Below are 14,001 nucleotides of genomic sequence, written 5' to 3'. Positions count from 1 at the left end.
TAGGCACATTTCCCACCATCACTGTCTGCCACTACTGTCAGTGTCAACTAATGTCATCCATACAATCTGCTCCATATATACCAAACAATTTAGAATTTCATTCAAATTCAGTACACTAAAATATCCGTAACAGACGTTACCTTACCAATTTACCTGTGTGACAGTTTTACAAGGCTCTGCACCTATGAGAGAGAAGCGGTAAGAGGATGAGACGATATATAAGGTTGGCGTGGGAGCAACAGCTTGTTTTCTGCTTGGCTGCATTCAAGTGTCTTTGCCATTCGTTCTGCACCGTTCACATCCTTTTCCTCTGTGTTAGTGATCCTCGCTTGGAGCTGCCACTTGACATCCAAAGCCCATTGTCAATGCATTTCTGTCTTTTATTTGTACCAGAGTGGTGCATAGTCTGGCTAATGACTTGCTGGCTTTTTTGGGTGAAAGCTCTTCATTATCTTTTACCCCAGGCGGCAAGCAGAATAAAAGACCTCAAAAGGCAATGGAGGTATATGGTTGACTCACAGTACCTGGTTTCAGCATGTGTGTGTGTGTGTATATGTGTGTGTGCATGTTCAGGCTAGTGTGTGTGTATGTGTGTTTCTCCTTTTATCAATGTGCTCATGTAAGTATGTGTGCCTTGTGCTTTCATGTGTGCACACTCTTCTACTGCTGCTGTTTCTGTGAAGGTGTACACGTAATATCTGGTATCATCATATGGTCTTTCAATACAGTTGCCCACACATTTCTCCATACACATCAACAGGGTAGCTGAGATCCTTCATCAGAAAACAAGTACAGTAAACAAAGCTAATGCAATATTCAACATCCAATATTTGAAGAAATTAAGTATTCTTGAATTCAGCTGTGATTACACTGCTAAACTGTTCATTGTTTTGTCATACCTCAGGAGCCCAACCAGATGGGAGAGTGGTCTAATCAAGCCATGAGTCATGGTTTTAGCATTAGAGCCATTACAGACATTGAAGAGCTCTTCACTGTTCTCAAGGTACCTTCCATTTGATTGTTTGTTTCTGATGCACTTTTGGAGTGCTTGGAGTGACGCATAAATAAAACCTGTCTTTGTTTCTCTCCCTAATTGTCTCCTTGAATTTCATCATTACCACTTCTTTCTTAGGATGTCAGTTTGTTTGGCTATGACATCTGCAGGAACATCATGTCAGTGTGATTATTCTTTCAGGCCTGAGGATTTCACAGGGAATCCTTTTATAGCCCATTACCTCTATAAGACAACGTCAAGGTATGCCACCTTTGTGACAGTAGGCTAGGCTATACTGGGCAGCGAGGCTTTGAGTGTTATTTTTGATGTCCCTCATCTTGACTGGATGAAGATTGAAATAGACAGCATTTTCTGACAGGGGAATTTTCCTGTCACTTGTTCATCTTTTGTCTCCTTGTTTCCTCCTGAAAAAAAATTATCACTGCGATGTCTTTATTTATCTGATGAATCTTAGATCGCAAAATGGCTCAGTGTTGCGAGAGCTGTGAATGAGAGCAGGCAAACAGAGATGATGGTGCTGTCATGTCGTGGAGACATATGACAGCAGGAATATGCATTTGCATATATGCATATGCATGCGATCTTTCTTTGCAGAATCATTCGACTCTTATGTTTACTTAACCAAATAGATTTTTAGTTTCAACACTTAAAAATGTTTGCCTCATTAAACTGAGAGAGAATGTTAGCCTGTCTAGGCTACCCCCGGGTGCGACAACACATGCCAAAGATGTTGGGTGGAGACGTTAGACAATACTAACCTGGTGAATTGCACAGGGCAGCAAATGAAACCAAAGGACAATTGAAAGCAGTAATGGTTTCCTGGAGCTTTGCATGAGTGTAATTACTGTGTTCCCCAAAGTCCCGAATGGGGCAATCGGGGGTCACTTCGAAATTACCTTTCTGCTATGATCCGTGATTACACTTTTTTTCCTGGGAGTGATACGACGGCCACCGATGCTAAATGCTTCCAAATGGAGGCCGCACGAAGAAGATCATAAGTAGGCTAACTGAGACGTTACATTCTCCATAACACACTTCAGCTGAGCTTTAGCAATCTGTGACCTTAGCAGGGAGGGGAGGTCGCAAGTGTGTAAGACGGGCCTAAGCGCCTGGGGCATTTGTGACAGAAAATTACCATTGTCGTTTTTGCAGATAATTATTATAATTCCCCATGAACCTCAGTCATTACCAGTGTGGCGTGGTGCGGAAATGGGGCTGTTTATTGAAAGCTTGCTTGTGGCACATTTGTGGCTTCATTCCTCCTCTCTAAAAGCCACCGCTTTTCAAACGACAGCTGAAATTTCATTTCATCTTGCATCACAAGGTGTAAATGAATGTGCGTCGGCCCATACAAAAGGCATTCAGAATGAACTCTGCTCTAAACATAATTGCTGCATCATTTTGGTGCAGGGCTTTCAGCTTACCCCCTTTTGTTTTCCAGTGATGCAATCTGAGGTCCATTCATCCCAACTCCCTGGCCTGATTGCCTGTCGGAGGTGCTCCATCAGCTCCTAACTCTTCCACTCCCCACAGCTAACTGGGTCACCCGAAACAACCCCACATGTCCCTCCAAAACTCTCCCCTGAAAAAGAGAAACATCCATATCCTTTTTTAAGGCGCGAATGCATCCAGGGCTCTGCATTCACACTCCTCACGTTTGCACATTGACATCACACCTCATCTCAGCCATTACAGCGTCTCACCTCAGCCATTACAGCGTCTCACCGTCAGAAACAATTAACCTGATTCAGGAGGCATTTTTTCAAATCTGACGTGTTTCGCGTCTCTCAAAGTTGCCTCGCTGTTGCAGTATTCAGCTCTTTTGTGCGTAAGCAGTTTTGAAATTCAGATATGATTCACGCGATGGCAAGGCCTGTTGAGAGCCTGAGTGCCATTTGTGAGGGATTCACACATTTGCGTTAATTGCCTTTCTCGACATGACAAGCTACCTGCCGCTGTCTTCTCTGTTGCGCATGGAGAGAAATGCTGTTCAAAATGTGTAGCCTTGTCTATGAAAACCTCAGGATGTCGTATTTGAAAAAAGGCAGAACATGAAAGGACCTGCATGAATAGGGGATTAAGACTTGGATTTTAATATTTACAAAAGTGCATTCATTTGAAAATAGACAAATCTCTGTGGTCAAAGGAACATTCACAAAGTCTCTTTGTGCTCAGTAAGGATTGAACTGTCACTTTAAAATGACACACACATTACAAATAGTGTTAATCGTACAAACAATAAAGAATGTTTCTCATGTCATGTTGAGAATATCTGGAGAGACCAAAAATGAATGTGTTACTCATCCAACTGCCAGTTCTAATTCGTATCAGTTACTATTATTAAAAAACATTTAAGTGCTAAGAGTAGGAGAACACTTCCAAGTGGGCTGTTGTTGAATTCATTTATTGAAATAAAGCATAGATTTAAACATCCACACAAACGTTTTGTAATGTAATTCAATACAATGATCATGTTTTGACCAAATCAGTAAACAGAAGTCATCAGAGCCTTTCCTCTCACTGCCTGCTCAGTGGGTGACTGACCTAAAGTCCAGTGTTAAACAAACATGACCAGTCCAAAACTTCCCAGCAGAAGCCTGAACTGTATTATCTGATTCTCTGCTGAAACTATCATGTATAGGTAAGCTCAAGGATTTGTAACCTGGACACTTATGAACTATAGGCTAGACTCCATTGTGGGTATTTCTCTAGATGGTGAGTATGTCTCTCCATTCCTCATTCTCTCTGTTGCAGTGTTGTTCTGACTGTCCTCAGCCTGCTTCCACTGGGCAGAAGTGTGGATCTAACAGGCCTGTATGGCACCTTCACCTCCCCTAACTTCCCTGACAACTATCCCAACAACCATCTCACGGTCTGGAACATGACCGCTCCAGAGGGCCACAGGATCAAGCTCTACTTTTCAGCTTTCAGCCTGGAACCCTCTTACCTGTGTGAATATGACTATGTTCAGGTATTCTCTGTGGCTCTAAGTTCTCCTTTAGAGTAGGACAGAATTGACACATCTCTTGTAACGTCTTTCCTTTTGTTCCAATAAGGTCTTTTCAGAAGGCAGTGAGCCTGTCCGCTTTTGCGGGGAGGAGGAGAAAGACTACGATGACGCACCAAAGAACACAGCACTGTACTCAGCTAAGAACACCATGTCAGTTGTGTTTAGATCCGACTTCTCAAATGAGGCAGAATACACTGGCTTCCAGGCTATTTACACCACAGAAGGTATTTATGTTAAGACGTAAGAGAATGGACTATTAAAAAGCAGACATATCTATCACCCAGCATTAGTCTATATTTGGCACTACTTATGTGTTTCCATATCAAACACCCCCTTGTGCACTAATGCACGTGAACGGTGCTTTAGCTGTTTTTTGGTGTTGAGTGACATCTGTGGTGTTTTGGACAGATATCGATGAGTGCTTGAACACTGCGGAGGATGGAGAGCCAGTGTGTGATCATTACTGCCACAATTATGTTGGTGGCTATTTCTGCTCTTGCAGAATGGGATACCAACTCCATCCAAACAAGAGAGCCTGCAATGGTAAGGGGAATACACAGAGGGCACCAGAGCAAACAGAATAATTGAGCTTATATTGTTGCACACTGAAAGGTTAGAGTTTGCTTATGCATTATGGACAAACTGGAGTATCGATTAAGCTAAATGGAATAGATGGTATGTTCCTTTAAATGCTGAATTATTGTGATTTTTGACATTTGACATTACAAACAAACAATTTTCTGTAATACAAGAATGTAAACAAATAAATGTTTGCTTGGCTTTGTTTAGCATGTGTTTCATTCTATGTTAGCCTAGTTGTTTGCATGTTGAAAATGACAAATAAAATAGACTGTGGCTGCTATCAGGTGAGGGTCAGTGTCTGATTGACTTTGAAGGCCTACCATCTGAACTCTGCTCCTTTTAAATAGACAATGATCAATGAGCTTGCGTTTTATGGTTGACTTAAAGACCAATGCCAATGAATTTAATAAATAATACATAATTCTTATGCTACTGGTCACACAACTGAGAAAAATATCACACTTTCCTTTTGCTCTCGCACCAACTGCATTCTGAGATTCCCTCTCCCCATCTCAACTGCTCATTGAAATGTTAAGAGCAGTGAAGGTTCGCTCCTTGGGAAATAGCAGCACTGGGTAAATTATAGGTTTCCATCAGCTGGCGGAGTATTCAGAGAGAATATAGCGTGCACGTCCTGAAACTGACTGTGTCGGCTTCAATGGATTTCTAAGGAGGGTATGCTTGCCGCGTTTGAGTTGGAAAGAAGATGTAACCATATCTTTTTTTTTATATTGTGTCTCCATCTCAAAAGAGTCAAAAGCTGTCTCTGAAGTAGGCATGAATAGAGCACTATAATATCCCGGCCTGCTTGCATCTGGAGGAAGCAGCAGACGCCAGTTGCACAATTGCTGGAACGGTGGTTAACAGACTGTGGAGAGGCGGACCGCTGAATAAAGCAGTTGATCTCTGTCAGTCAGCTAGAGTCTGGGTTAATTATCGCGGCCGCCTGAGGGAGCCGTGCTCCGTAGAGCAGCAGAAAATTGATACCTGTTTGCAGCTGTAATGGTGCGCAGAGGCTCGGTAATTAATCACAATTACCAACCCAGACGTTCGTGGTAATTGTTATTCTTTGCTTGTTGGGAAAAAAAATGGCATCACGTCATATCGGGAGATGAATAGATAGAGATGACGACCCCTGTTTAAATTTCCTTAATTATATAAATTACCAGAACTCTGCCCCCTTAAGATGGGTCCATCCATTTGTGGATTTCTTGTATGTTCATCATTTAGGCATAAATTCCAATGAAATGTACTCATGGTGATGTATCTAAGAAGCAGACAGAGCTTAAATTGATTTGTCTGAAATGACATTAATCGGATGTCTCTGGGGGGTGTCTGTCTCATTGTGGGTTTGTGTGTCTGTGTGACTTCTGCAGTGCAGTGTGCTGGCCAGTTACTGTCCCAGAGGTCAGGGGAGTTCACCAGCCCAGACTTCCCGAGCTTCTATCCCAAGCTCAGTCAGTGCGACTACACCATACACCTGCCTGAAGGCTTCGTCCTCATCCTGGACTTCCAGGAACCTTTTGACGTGGAGACACACCCAGAGGCCCCGTGTCCATATGACACCCTAAAGGTTTGTGAAGTACACTGTCAACAGGCGGTCTCATGGATACTGGCAGCTGTCAAAATAGCAAAACCTGGTAAATCACTGCCAGATTCAGGGAAACAGGCCCATTCCTGATGTTAGAAGGTACTACCAAATAAGGATATCCTTGTGGTATTACACTGCAAGTGTCTGTGGTTAGTGGCGTTACACCCATGGGTGGTGGACTTGGCATCAAACTAATCCTACCTCCATCCATTTGATGAATGCTGCAAGTTTTATCATGTTGAAAGCTTCTCTGCAATCCATGACTTTTGTCTCTTTCCCTCATACCAAAGGGTATGTTTTGTTTCTAAATAGATTTATACTATATTGATACTAATTTATTTTTCATTTTACAGATTAGAAGCAAAACATACTGTGCCCAAACATGATGACATCTCTGACAGCATTATTTAGTTTTAAAAAATCATGGTGGTACAAATAGTAGTCATGTTTTTATATCTAAGTCGTGGCAGTCATGGCTTACTGGATGTCGGTTCGATCCCCGACCAGTAGGAATGGCTGAAGTGCCCTTGAGCAAGGCACCTGTCCCCTCACTGCTCCCCGAGCACCGCTGTAGCAAGGCTGCTCACTGCTCTGGGTTAGTGTGTGCTTCACCTCACTGTGTGTTCACTAATTCATGGATGGGATAAATGTAGAGACCAAATCCTTGTACGCAAGTATACTTGACCGAGAAATCTGATTTACGTTTACATTTACATCTAAACATATAATAATAATCTAAGCATCATGTTTATACACAGGCCCAGGGCTCAAGGAAAATACATTGGAAAGTACATTATTGGCATCTTGGATTCTATATCTATAGATCTATCTATAGATTACTGTTTTTTTTTGTTATGCTCAAAAAGAAAGACCACAGTGTATATATAACCTGTAAGAGATAGCTTAATTGATGACTATGTAAGATAGTGTCTCAATTTAAATCCACAGATCTTAGAGAGAGTGGATTTCCAATGGGTTTTCGGTTGGGAAATAACAATTTTGTTGGAAAAAATGTAAATGTCTTATGAATGACTGGTAGAAAGTCACCATGAGTGGTGTCTTCCTAATTATATGGAAATCTAAGCTCTTCTCAGTGACTGTCAAATTTTGGACTAGAAGGCAGTGAAAGAATATTTTAGGAGAGGGCACACACCGACCTACTTTTAAGAACTGAGAATGTTGCCGTGTAACTGGTGGAAAAGGATAGGGGATACTGAGGGTGCTTAAAACAGGCCAGTGTGCAAGCCTAGAGACATTGTTGAACCAAACCCTTCAGTCTAAAGACTAAGACAGCAATCTGATACTGAGTTCTCCAAGTGTATGCATGTAGCCCAGTCTATGTGTGCTAATTACTGCACCCAGACACATTTCTCTTCAATAGCTTTACTCTGATTTGTCTGTATTATTATTATTATATTATATTATTTATTGGTGAAACATACTCACACAATACCTCTAAAGTGGCTCAACAGACAATTGTTTCAGCTGCTGAAGACTTTTGGGTCAGCCTATCATTTACCATGCAATCATTCAAACACACTGATCACTAGAACTGTAAAACATATGTGCTTCGTTTATTTTTGGATGGGATCTACCAGGCACCTGCTTAGCATCCCCTTTCTGTTGTGAAACTGAATGGAATTGAGTGCTGCAAGACAGATGCAAGGACTCACCCGCTCAGGCTATTGTGCTGAACTGAACCGGTAATGACCTTCAACTAACTCTATGTGGGGGAACTGCAGCTCTGAAGACAAGGTAGTCATTAGTCAACAAGGTAACAGGGATATAGATGCTTGAATGTTGTTGCATGTGGTCATATGTATATATCTGAGTCGGCTGTCTCGGATAATCTCATGAGGCTGCATCATGTGCAGTGGTAGTATACATGTAGGCAAACTGAGGTGAGACAGTCAGTTGTCCACACAATAAAACCTGAACCTCCAAACCCAAAGATCAGTCTGTATCGCTCAAGGACAGCAGCCAACAAGGTCTGCATTAATGGAACTCACCTCAATTGAAATTAAGCTGTTTTCATCTCACGCGCCTCAAAAAGTAAATGATGAATTTAGCACGTAGCATGGTTCTTTCACGGTGCATAATCAGACGAACGAGGGGATAAATCACAGGGGTCTTCCGGGTGTAAATCACTTCACCCATGCCTATACCTTCAGCCTCTTCAGTGGTAAAGCCCAGTTCATCACGATAGACACAGGGGCACTCTCTAAAAACCAATCAGTCAGCTGACGGCTGATAAATAAACAATGTATTCTTCCTCATGCCTGCTGATGAGGTTTGCAGGTCCCCTTCGCCTCGCGTGCTGCCCCGAGATGGATGGCTGAGCTGTTGCTTGCATTCATTGAGAGGTCTGTTATGCTCTTCTCATTCTGTTCTCATGTTTATGCGTACGTGTGTGTGTGTGTGTGTGTGTGTGTGTGTGTGTGTGTGTGTGTGTGGGTGTGTGTGGTTTGTTGCTTTGTGGGTGTCCAGATCACAGCAGGTTCACGGGAGTATGGCCCATTTTGTGGAACCACAAGTCCTGGTAGGATAGAGACCCATAGTCATGAAGTGCGTGTGATATTCAAGACAGATGATTCAGGAAGAAACAGGGGCTGGAAGATCAAATACACTAGTAAAGGTATGACAAGTTGTCGTATAGCAATGACATCATGGCTTTTCAGTGATATATGAATTAATTTAAAAATGAATAAATTAATTAATTTCTTCAATTGCTTCTGTGATGGAGTGAACACCTCTTTGATGTCTGTTATGCTGAATCTTTAAGTGAAGCTAAACACCTTTTCTCTATTTTCCCCCCATCTCTGACTGTTCCCCACACAGCCATGCCATGTCCAAACCCAGTGATTCCTGCGGGTGCTCGCATTGAGCCTCAGCAGTCTCAGTACATCTTCACAGATACGTTCACCCTGCAGTGTGAAACTGGCTATGAAATAAAACTGGTAATTGAACTGGATTTACCATGTGACTGTCAAGACTTTTGCAACCTCATTTCTAAAAAAAGGTCGGAGGGGGATGTGCATGTGTGCTTTAATTCTTCAAATAAAATACAGTAACTCCTGTTTTCACCAGGGTACAGAATACTTGGAATCATACCACGCAGAGTGCCGAAAAGATGGCACTTGGAATGCTGAAATGCCCATCTGCACACGTGAGTCATATACATTTACAGTTGGGTGCAAAAGTTTGTCACTTTAAAAATGACAAAAGGTGTAAAGCACAGAAGTGAATTGTCATCAACACAATATCTAATGCACAGTCACTTTTTACAAATGTTTCTTTATTATTAAAAGTAACATATAAATGGTTAATAGAATAAATAGAAGTGATCGTGAAAGTTTGCATCCTTCTTCATGAAATGTTCGGAAATACTTAATGTCTTCCCTTTTGCCTTTATTTTTAAACTCCTCCAATTTCTGTACCCTCTGAGCAGCTTTTGTGTCCTTTCAGGTGTACTTTGAGCCCATTCTTCCTGGCATATTCATACCAAATCTACCAGTTTACCTGCTGTCCACCATACAGAGGTGTTATATTATACTCAAGTCATAAGCCTGGGAGGGCCATGGCAAACCTTTCATCATATTGTTTTTTTAAACCATTCCTCAGTTGAGCTTTCTTAGTATTTGGGTCATTGTCGTGTTGAAGGATTCACTGCCTCTTCCTTTTTAAAGGTTGTATCAGCGATTTCAGGCCCAATGATCACATTCATCTAATCTTTCCTAACGATCCGCTAGCTGTCTACCCCATAGCAGGCCGTCAAAAAAACGTGTCTCTGTAGGCACCCTAGGCTCCGAGATCTGTACACAAAACCAATTGCTACCAACAAGGGTTGGCAACCCACTCAAAAGCAAAATAAAGTGTTTCAACCAATAGCTGACGAGATGCGCGTTTAGGAGAGTTTTAATTGCACGGGAGGGAGGGGGAGGGAGTAGCGAGCTAGCTCTCTGTTTTGTTTAAAAATCAACAGAAGTGACGTATCCCTAGCCTAGAAATCTAGACGCACCCTAGCGGCAGCAAATTACATTTGCTTCCAGGGCTAGTCTAGCAACTCTCCTTTGGCTTGTGAGCTCAAAAAATTAAACTTCTATCAGGCCAATCAAATCGTATATAGAGTCGTTAGGCGGGCTTAACATAATGATTGATGGCAGAGTTGCAACGGTTTGGCTTGAATTCCCTGCTACTTAATAACAAAGAAGATGGATGTTGCTGTTGGCCAACAGTGTGACACAAGTTTTTGCTTGTTTTAAGTTGGCAAAAGTTTAAACTAGCCAATTAGCTCCGCTGGTGGGAAACGCATGAGACTCAGCACTGTCCTATTGCGTGCAGAGGGAATTTGAAAGACAACCGATTATCCCGCCCCTCGGACTGAGCACTGCGAACGGTGAGTGCCCAGACCCTACATTTTAATGTGGGTCTGGACGTATCCCCGCTATCGCTGATACAACCTTTAACCTTGTCACTGATGCTAGGAACGCCGCCTTTGCTTTCAAATCTCTTCCTCCTCAAAACTCCTGGAGGACTGTATAAAACCTGCTGGGGGCCTGATCTGATCTGGCCCCCAGGCCTTATTGTTGACACCCCTGTTTTACACACAAGTCAGCATGCTTTGTACAGTAAATGCTAAAGAACATGATCAAGCCAAATGAGTTTTGGAACTAGAGTATGTGGTCACATGAGACCAAAGTCATAACAGCAAGAAAGAAAATTGCCTATGAGGAGAGCTGAATTCATAGCAATAATAAAACTTAATGGAGGCTGGATGTCTACTTAGTGGAGGTGTATATCTGCATCAGGCACCGGCTCTTTGCATCAAAGGAGGGCTATTTACTGTGTAACCACTGTACACATGAGAAATAAAAAAACAATATCAAAAGATTTTTTTCAAAACAAAGCCTCCTATCAACAGCCAAGACACTAAAGTGTCTGCAAGCACGCATGAATCCTTCATGAATAAGTAAAGTTTTGACATGGCCGTCCAGACTTAAATATAATAGAACACCTGTGCAGAAGGTTTAAAAATGCTATACATGGCATAGCAAAGTAAAAAAGTAGATTTAGGACAAATACAAAAGCTGAATACAATACTGCTGAAAACAAAAGCTGCTCAGAGGGTAGACAAAGAGATTGGAGGAGTTGCAGGCATATTGAAGACAAACTTTTGCACTGATAATTTGTATTTTCGATTCCATCATGTTTTTTTATACACTATTTGTCCGTATCTGTTACTTTAAATGATGTGAGTGTAGAAAGAACAGTTTTACACCATTAGTTATTTTACAGCCTAGAGGGACGCAAACATTTGTACCCAGCTGTAAAGTTTATTTTCAAAAAGAGAGAATATAATGCAATAATACAGTTAGGGACAGCCAATAAACAAATTTATTTTGCTTTTGCAGCTGTTGACTGTGGAAATCCTAATGAAATTCTAAATGGTGTTGGTGCTTACACCCAAACCACCTACAAGTCTGTGGCTAAGTACATATGTGACGCACCATTCTATACAACAAAAACTGGAATGAATGGTGAGCTTCTAAAAGCATTCTTGAGATTACATGGTTAAGGTGAAAGAATAGCATCTCACTTTACCATTCTTACATTTCCCAGAAATCTACACGTGTGATCACAATGGTATCTGGAGAGACTCATCTGGTGGCAACCAACCTCCTAAGTGTATACCTAGTAAGTGATTGAGCATGTTGTCTCTCGTACTTCCTCTCCAAGCATGTGTGAAAATATACCACCCAAAGGGCATTGATTATAGATTAAGCTGAAATCACACAAGTCACACCCTGGGAACTGTTAAAAGAAAATACAACCTGTTATTAGTCACACAGCATGAGAATACTTTAGAGACAGATTGTACAGTAGCTTTACATCGATTGTCTTGGACTGACTTAAGGTCTGATTATTTTATGCAGTCTGTGGAAAGCCAACTCACGTGGCCCTGGGGAAAATTATTGGGGGCCGGACGGTGGAGAAGAAGGAGATCCCGTGGCAGGTATTGGTCATCTTGGGGGGCCGCATGGTGGGCGGGGCGGCGCTCATCAGCGACGAATGGATCCTGACAGCCGCCCACGTCCTGCACGGTTACGGCGACGTCTCCAATCTGATAGTGAAGATGGGCATGGTGAAACGCAATGACCGGGAGGCGGTGCAGGGCCTGCCCGCGGAGGTCTTCATCCATCCGGACTATCACCACGATGGGGTCAACTTCAACAATGACATTGCCCTGATCAAGCTGCAGAAGAGGATGGCTATCAATGACATGGTCATGCCCATTTGTCTGCCGGGCAGAGATGAGAGATACACTCTGAAAACAGACAACATGGGAAGGGTGTCAGGGTGGGGTGTGTCACATCGCAACAGCTTAAACCTCCAGTACACTGACCTACCCGTGGTTGACCATGGGACTTGTAAAGCTATATATGATGGCATTAAGGAGAAAAAACTAACGGTGACTGAGAACATGATCTGTGCCGGCCTAGCCGAGGGTGGTAGGGATGCCTGTCAGGGTGACAGCGGAGGATCTTTGGTGTTCCAGGACAGCAACACCAAGAGCTGGTTTGTGGGTGGCATCGTCTCGTGGGGTTATAACTGTGCTGAGCCTGGCTACTATGGAGTCTACACGAAAGTTAACAACTACCTCTCCTGGATAGAGGACTCCATGGCTAAGAACATTTAAACATTACCTATATGTTTCATGCATGTTTTATGATAGAAAAGGGACTTGCAACATTGGAACATACAGTAGAAGTATTTTCTATTTCCCATTACTACCCTACTGGGGTTTAAATACTGCTTTGGACTATGGTACTCCATAAGAGCTTGTCTGTGATTACTTTACATGTAAGTGGATTAAGTCGCAGAACCCACATTGAGAAACAATCATTTCTGCTGAGAACTTAAGCACAACCAAAGAGCCACTTGTTGCTCTTCGAATGCGTTGATGCGAACAGGGGGGGTTAATGTAGAGGGGCTGTTTAAAAGTCAAATGAGCCACAGCGTAGTCTCCAGGCTCCTGATCCGTGATGTGCGGTCATTTACCCCTCATGCATAATGGAACTGATCTCGGCACCACCACGGCCTCCTTCTATCTAAAAACCAGTTAAAGGTTTCTCCTCTCATGTAATTGCCTCTCCACTGTCATTTTAGACCTGCAGTCTCCCAGTGATCTCCAGTCCCAACTAACACTCATGTGTCCCATCAAAAATCCTCATGCTACGTTCACTCTTAGAAATGTTTTCACCTTGTCTTCATAAACATGCAGTAATCACATCAACAGCCTGGTTATAATTGGGATATTGTGGGGGGGGGGGATAATAATTATTGTGAGCCGAAGTGATAATGTCCTCCCTTGAAGCCAAGGAACAAAAGCTATTCAGAGGTTATTGTTCTTGGAGGAGTCTAAAAGGACAAAGAGCCGAAATGGCAGGAATACAGATGTCTTTGTTTGCTTATTTGTGCCAATAGTTGTTATGGTCTACTTATTCCTGGAAGAACAGAGTATGTTGCTCACAGTTGGCTTGTTTGCCCTAAGGGTAGATCTATTGTCTAGTGACAATGTGGGCAAGTGTGTTCAAGAATATCGACTCAACGTATGACATTACCGTGACATTCAAACACACTATTTTTTCCCCTCCAGTCTGATCTTTTTGCAAATCACTAAACCATAAAAGTAAACATAGATTCACGTGAAGATAGCCACGTCTTTTGTGTTTTTGTTGTTAATGAAAATAAATAAATACTTGGAGCAAGTAAAATACAGTCCATGAAATGTGAAAAGAGGAT

The 14,001-nt window shown here is 42.3% G+C and overlaps 1 protein-coding gene across 1 annotated transcript; it reads left to right on the top strand.

The window, feature by feature from the left end:
* Window positions 1–3,648: 3,648 nt before the first annotated feature.
* masp2 (MBL associated serine protease 2) lies at window positions 3,649–12,895 on the top strand. The gene is made up of 10 exons (XM_076276817.1): window positions 3,649–3,656; window positions 3,770–3,986; window positions 4,072–4,249; window positions 4,434–4,568; window positions 5,984–6,180; window positions 8,686–8,833; window positions 9,037–9,177; window positions 11,610–11,735; window positions 11,818–11,892; window positions 12,132–12,895. The coding sequence occupies exons 1-10, from the start codon at window positions 3,649–3,651 to the stop codon at window positions 12,893–12,895; spliced, it is 1,989 nt and encodes a 662-aa protein (XP_076132932.1).
* The last annotated feature ends 1,106 nt before the right edge of the window (window positions 12,896–14,001 follow it).

This window comes from Alosa pseudoharengus, unplaced genomic scaffold (genome assembly GCF_046254945.1).
Source record: "Alosa pseudoharengus isolate Yale_2024_CS ecotype anadromous, Long Island Sound unplaced genomic scaffold, YU_APseudo_1.1 YU_APseudo_1.1_scf_9, whole genome shotgun sequence".
Taxonomy (NCBI): Eukaryota; Metazoa; Chordata; class Actinopteri; order Clupeiformes; family Clupeidae; genus Alosa; species Alosa pseudoharengus.
This window is presented reverse-complemented; position numbering and strand designations above follow the sequence as displayed.

Excerpts from the sequence above, each read along its gene's own strand:
- masp2 (XM_076276817.1), top strand. Across the intron at positions 11,736-11,817 it reads AACAAAAACTGGAATGAATG|AAATCTACACGTGTGATCAC; the intron begins GTGAGCTTCTAA and ends TACATTTCCCAG. Across the intron at positions 11,893-12,131 it reads ACCTCCTAAGTGTATACCTA|TCTGTGGAAAGCCAACTCAC; the intron begins GTAAGTGATTGA and ends TATTTTATGCAG.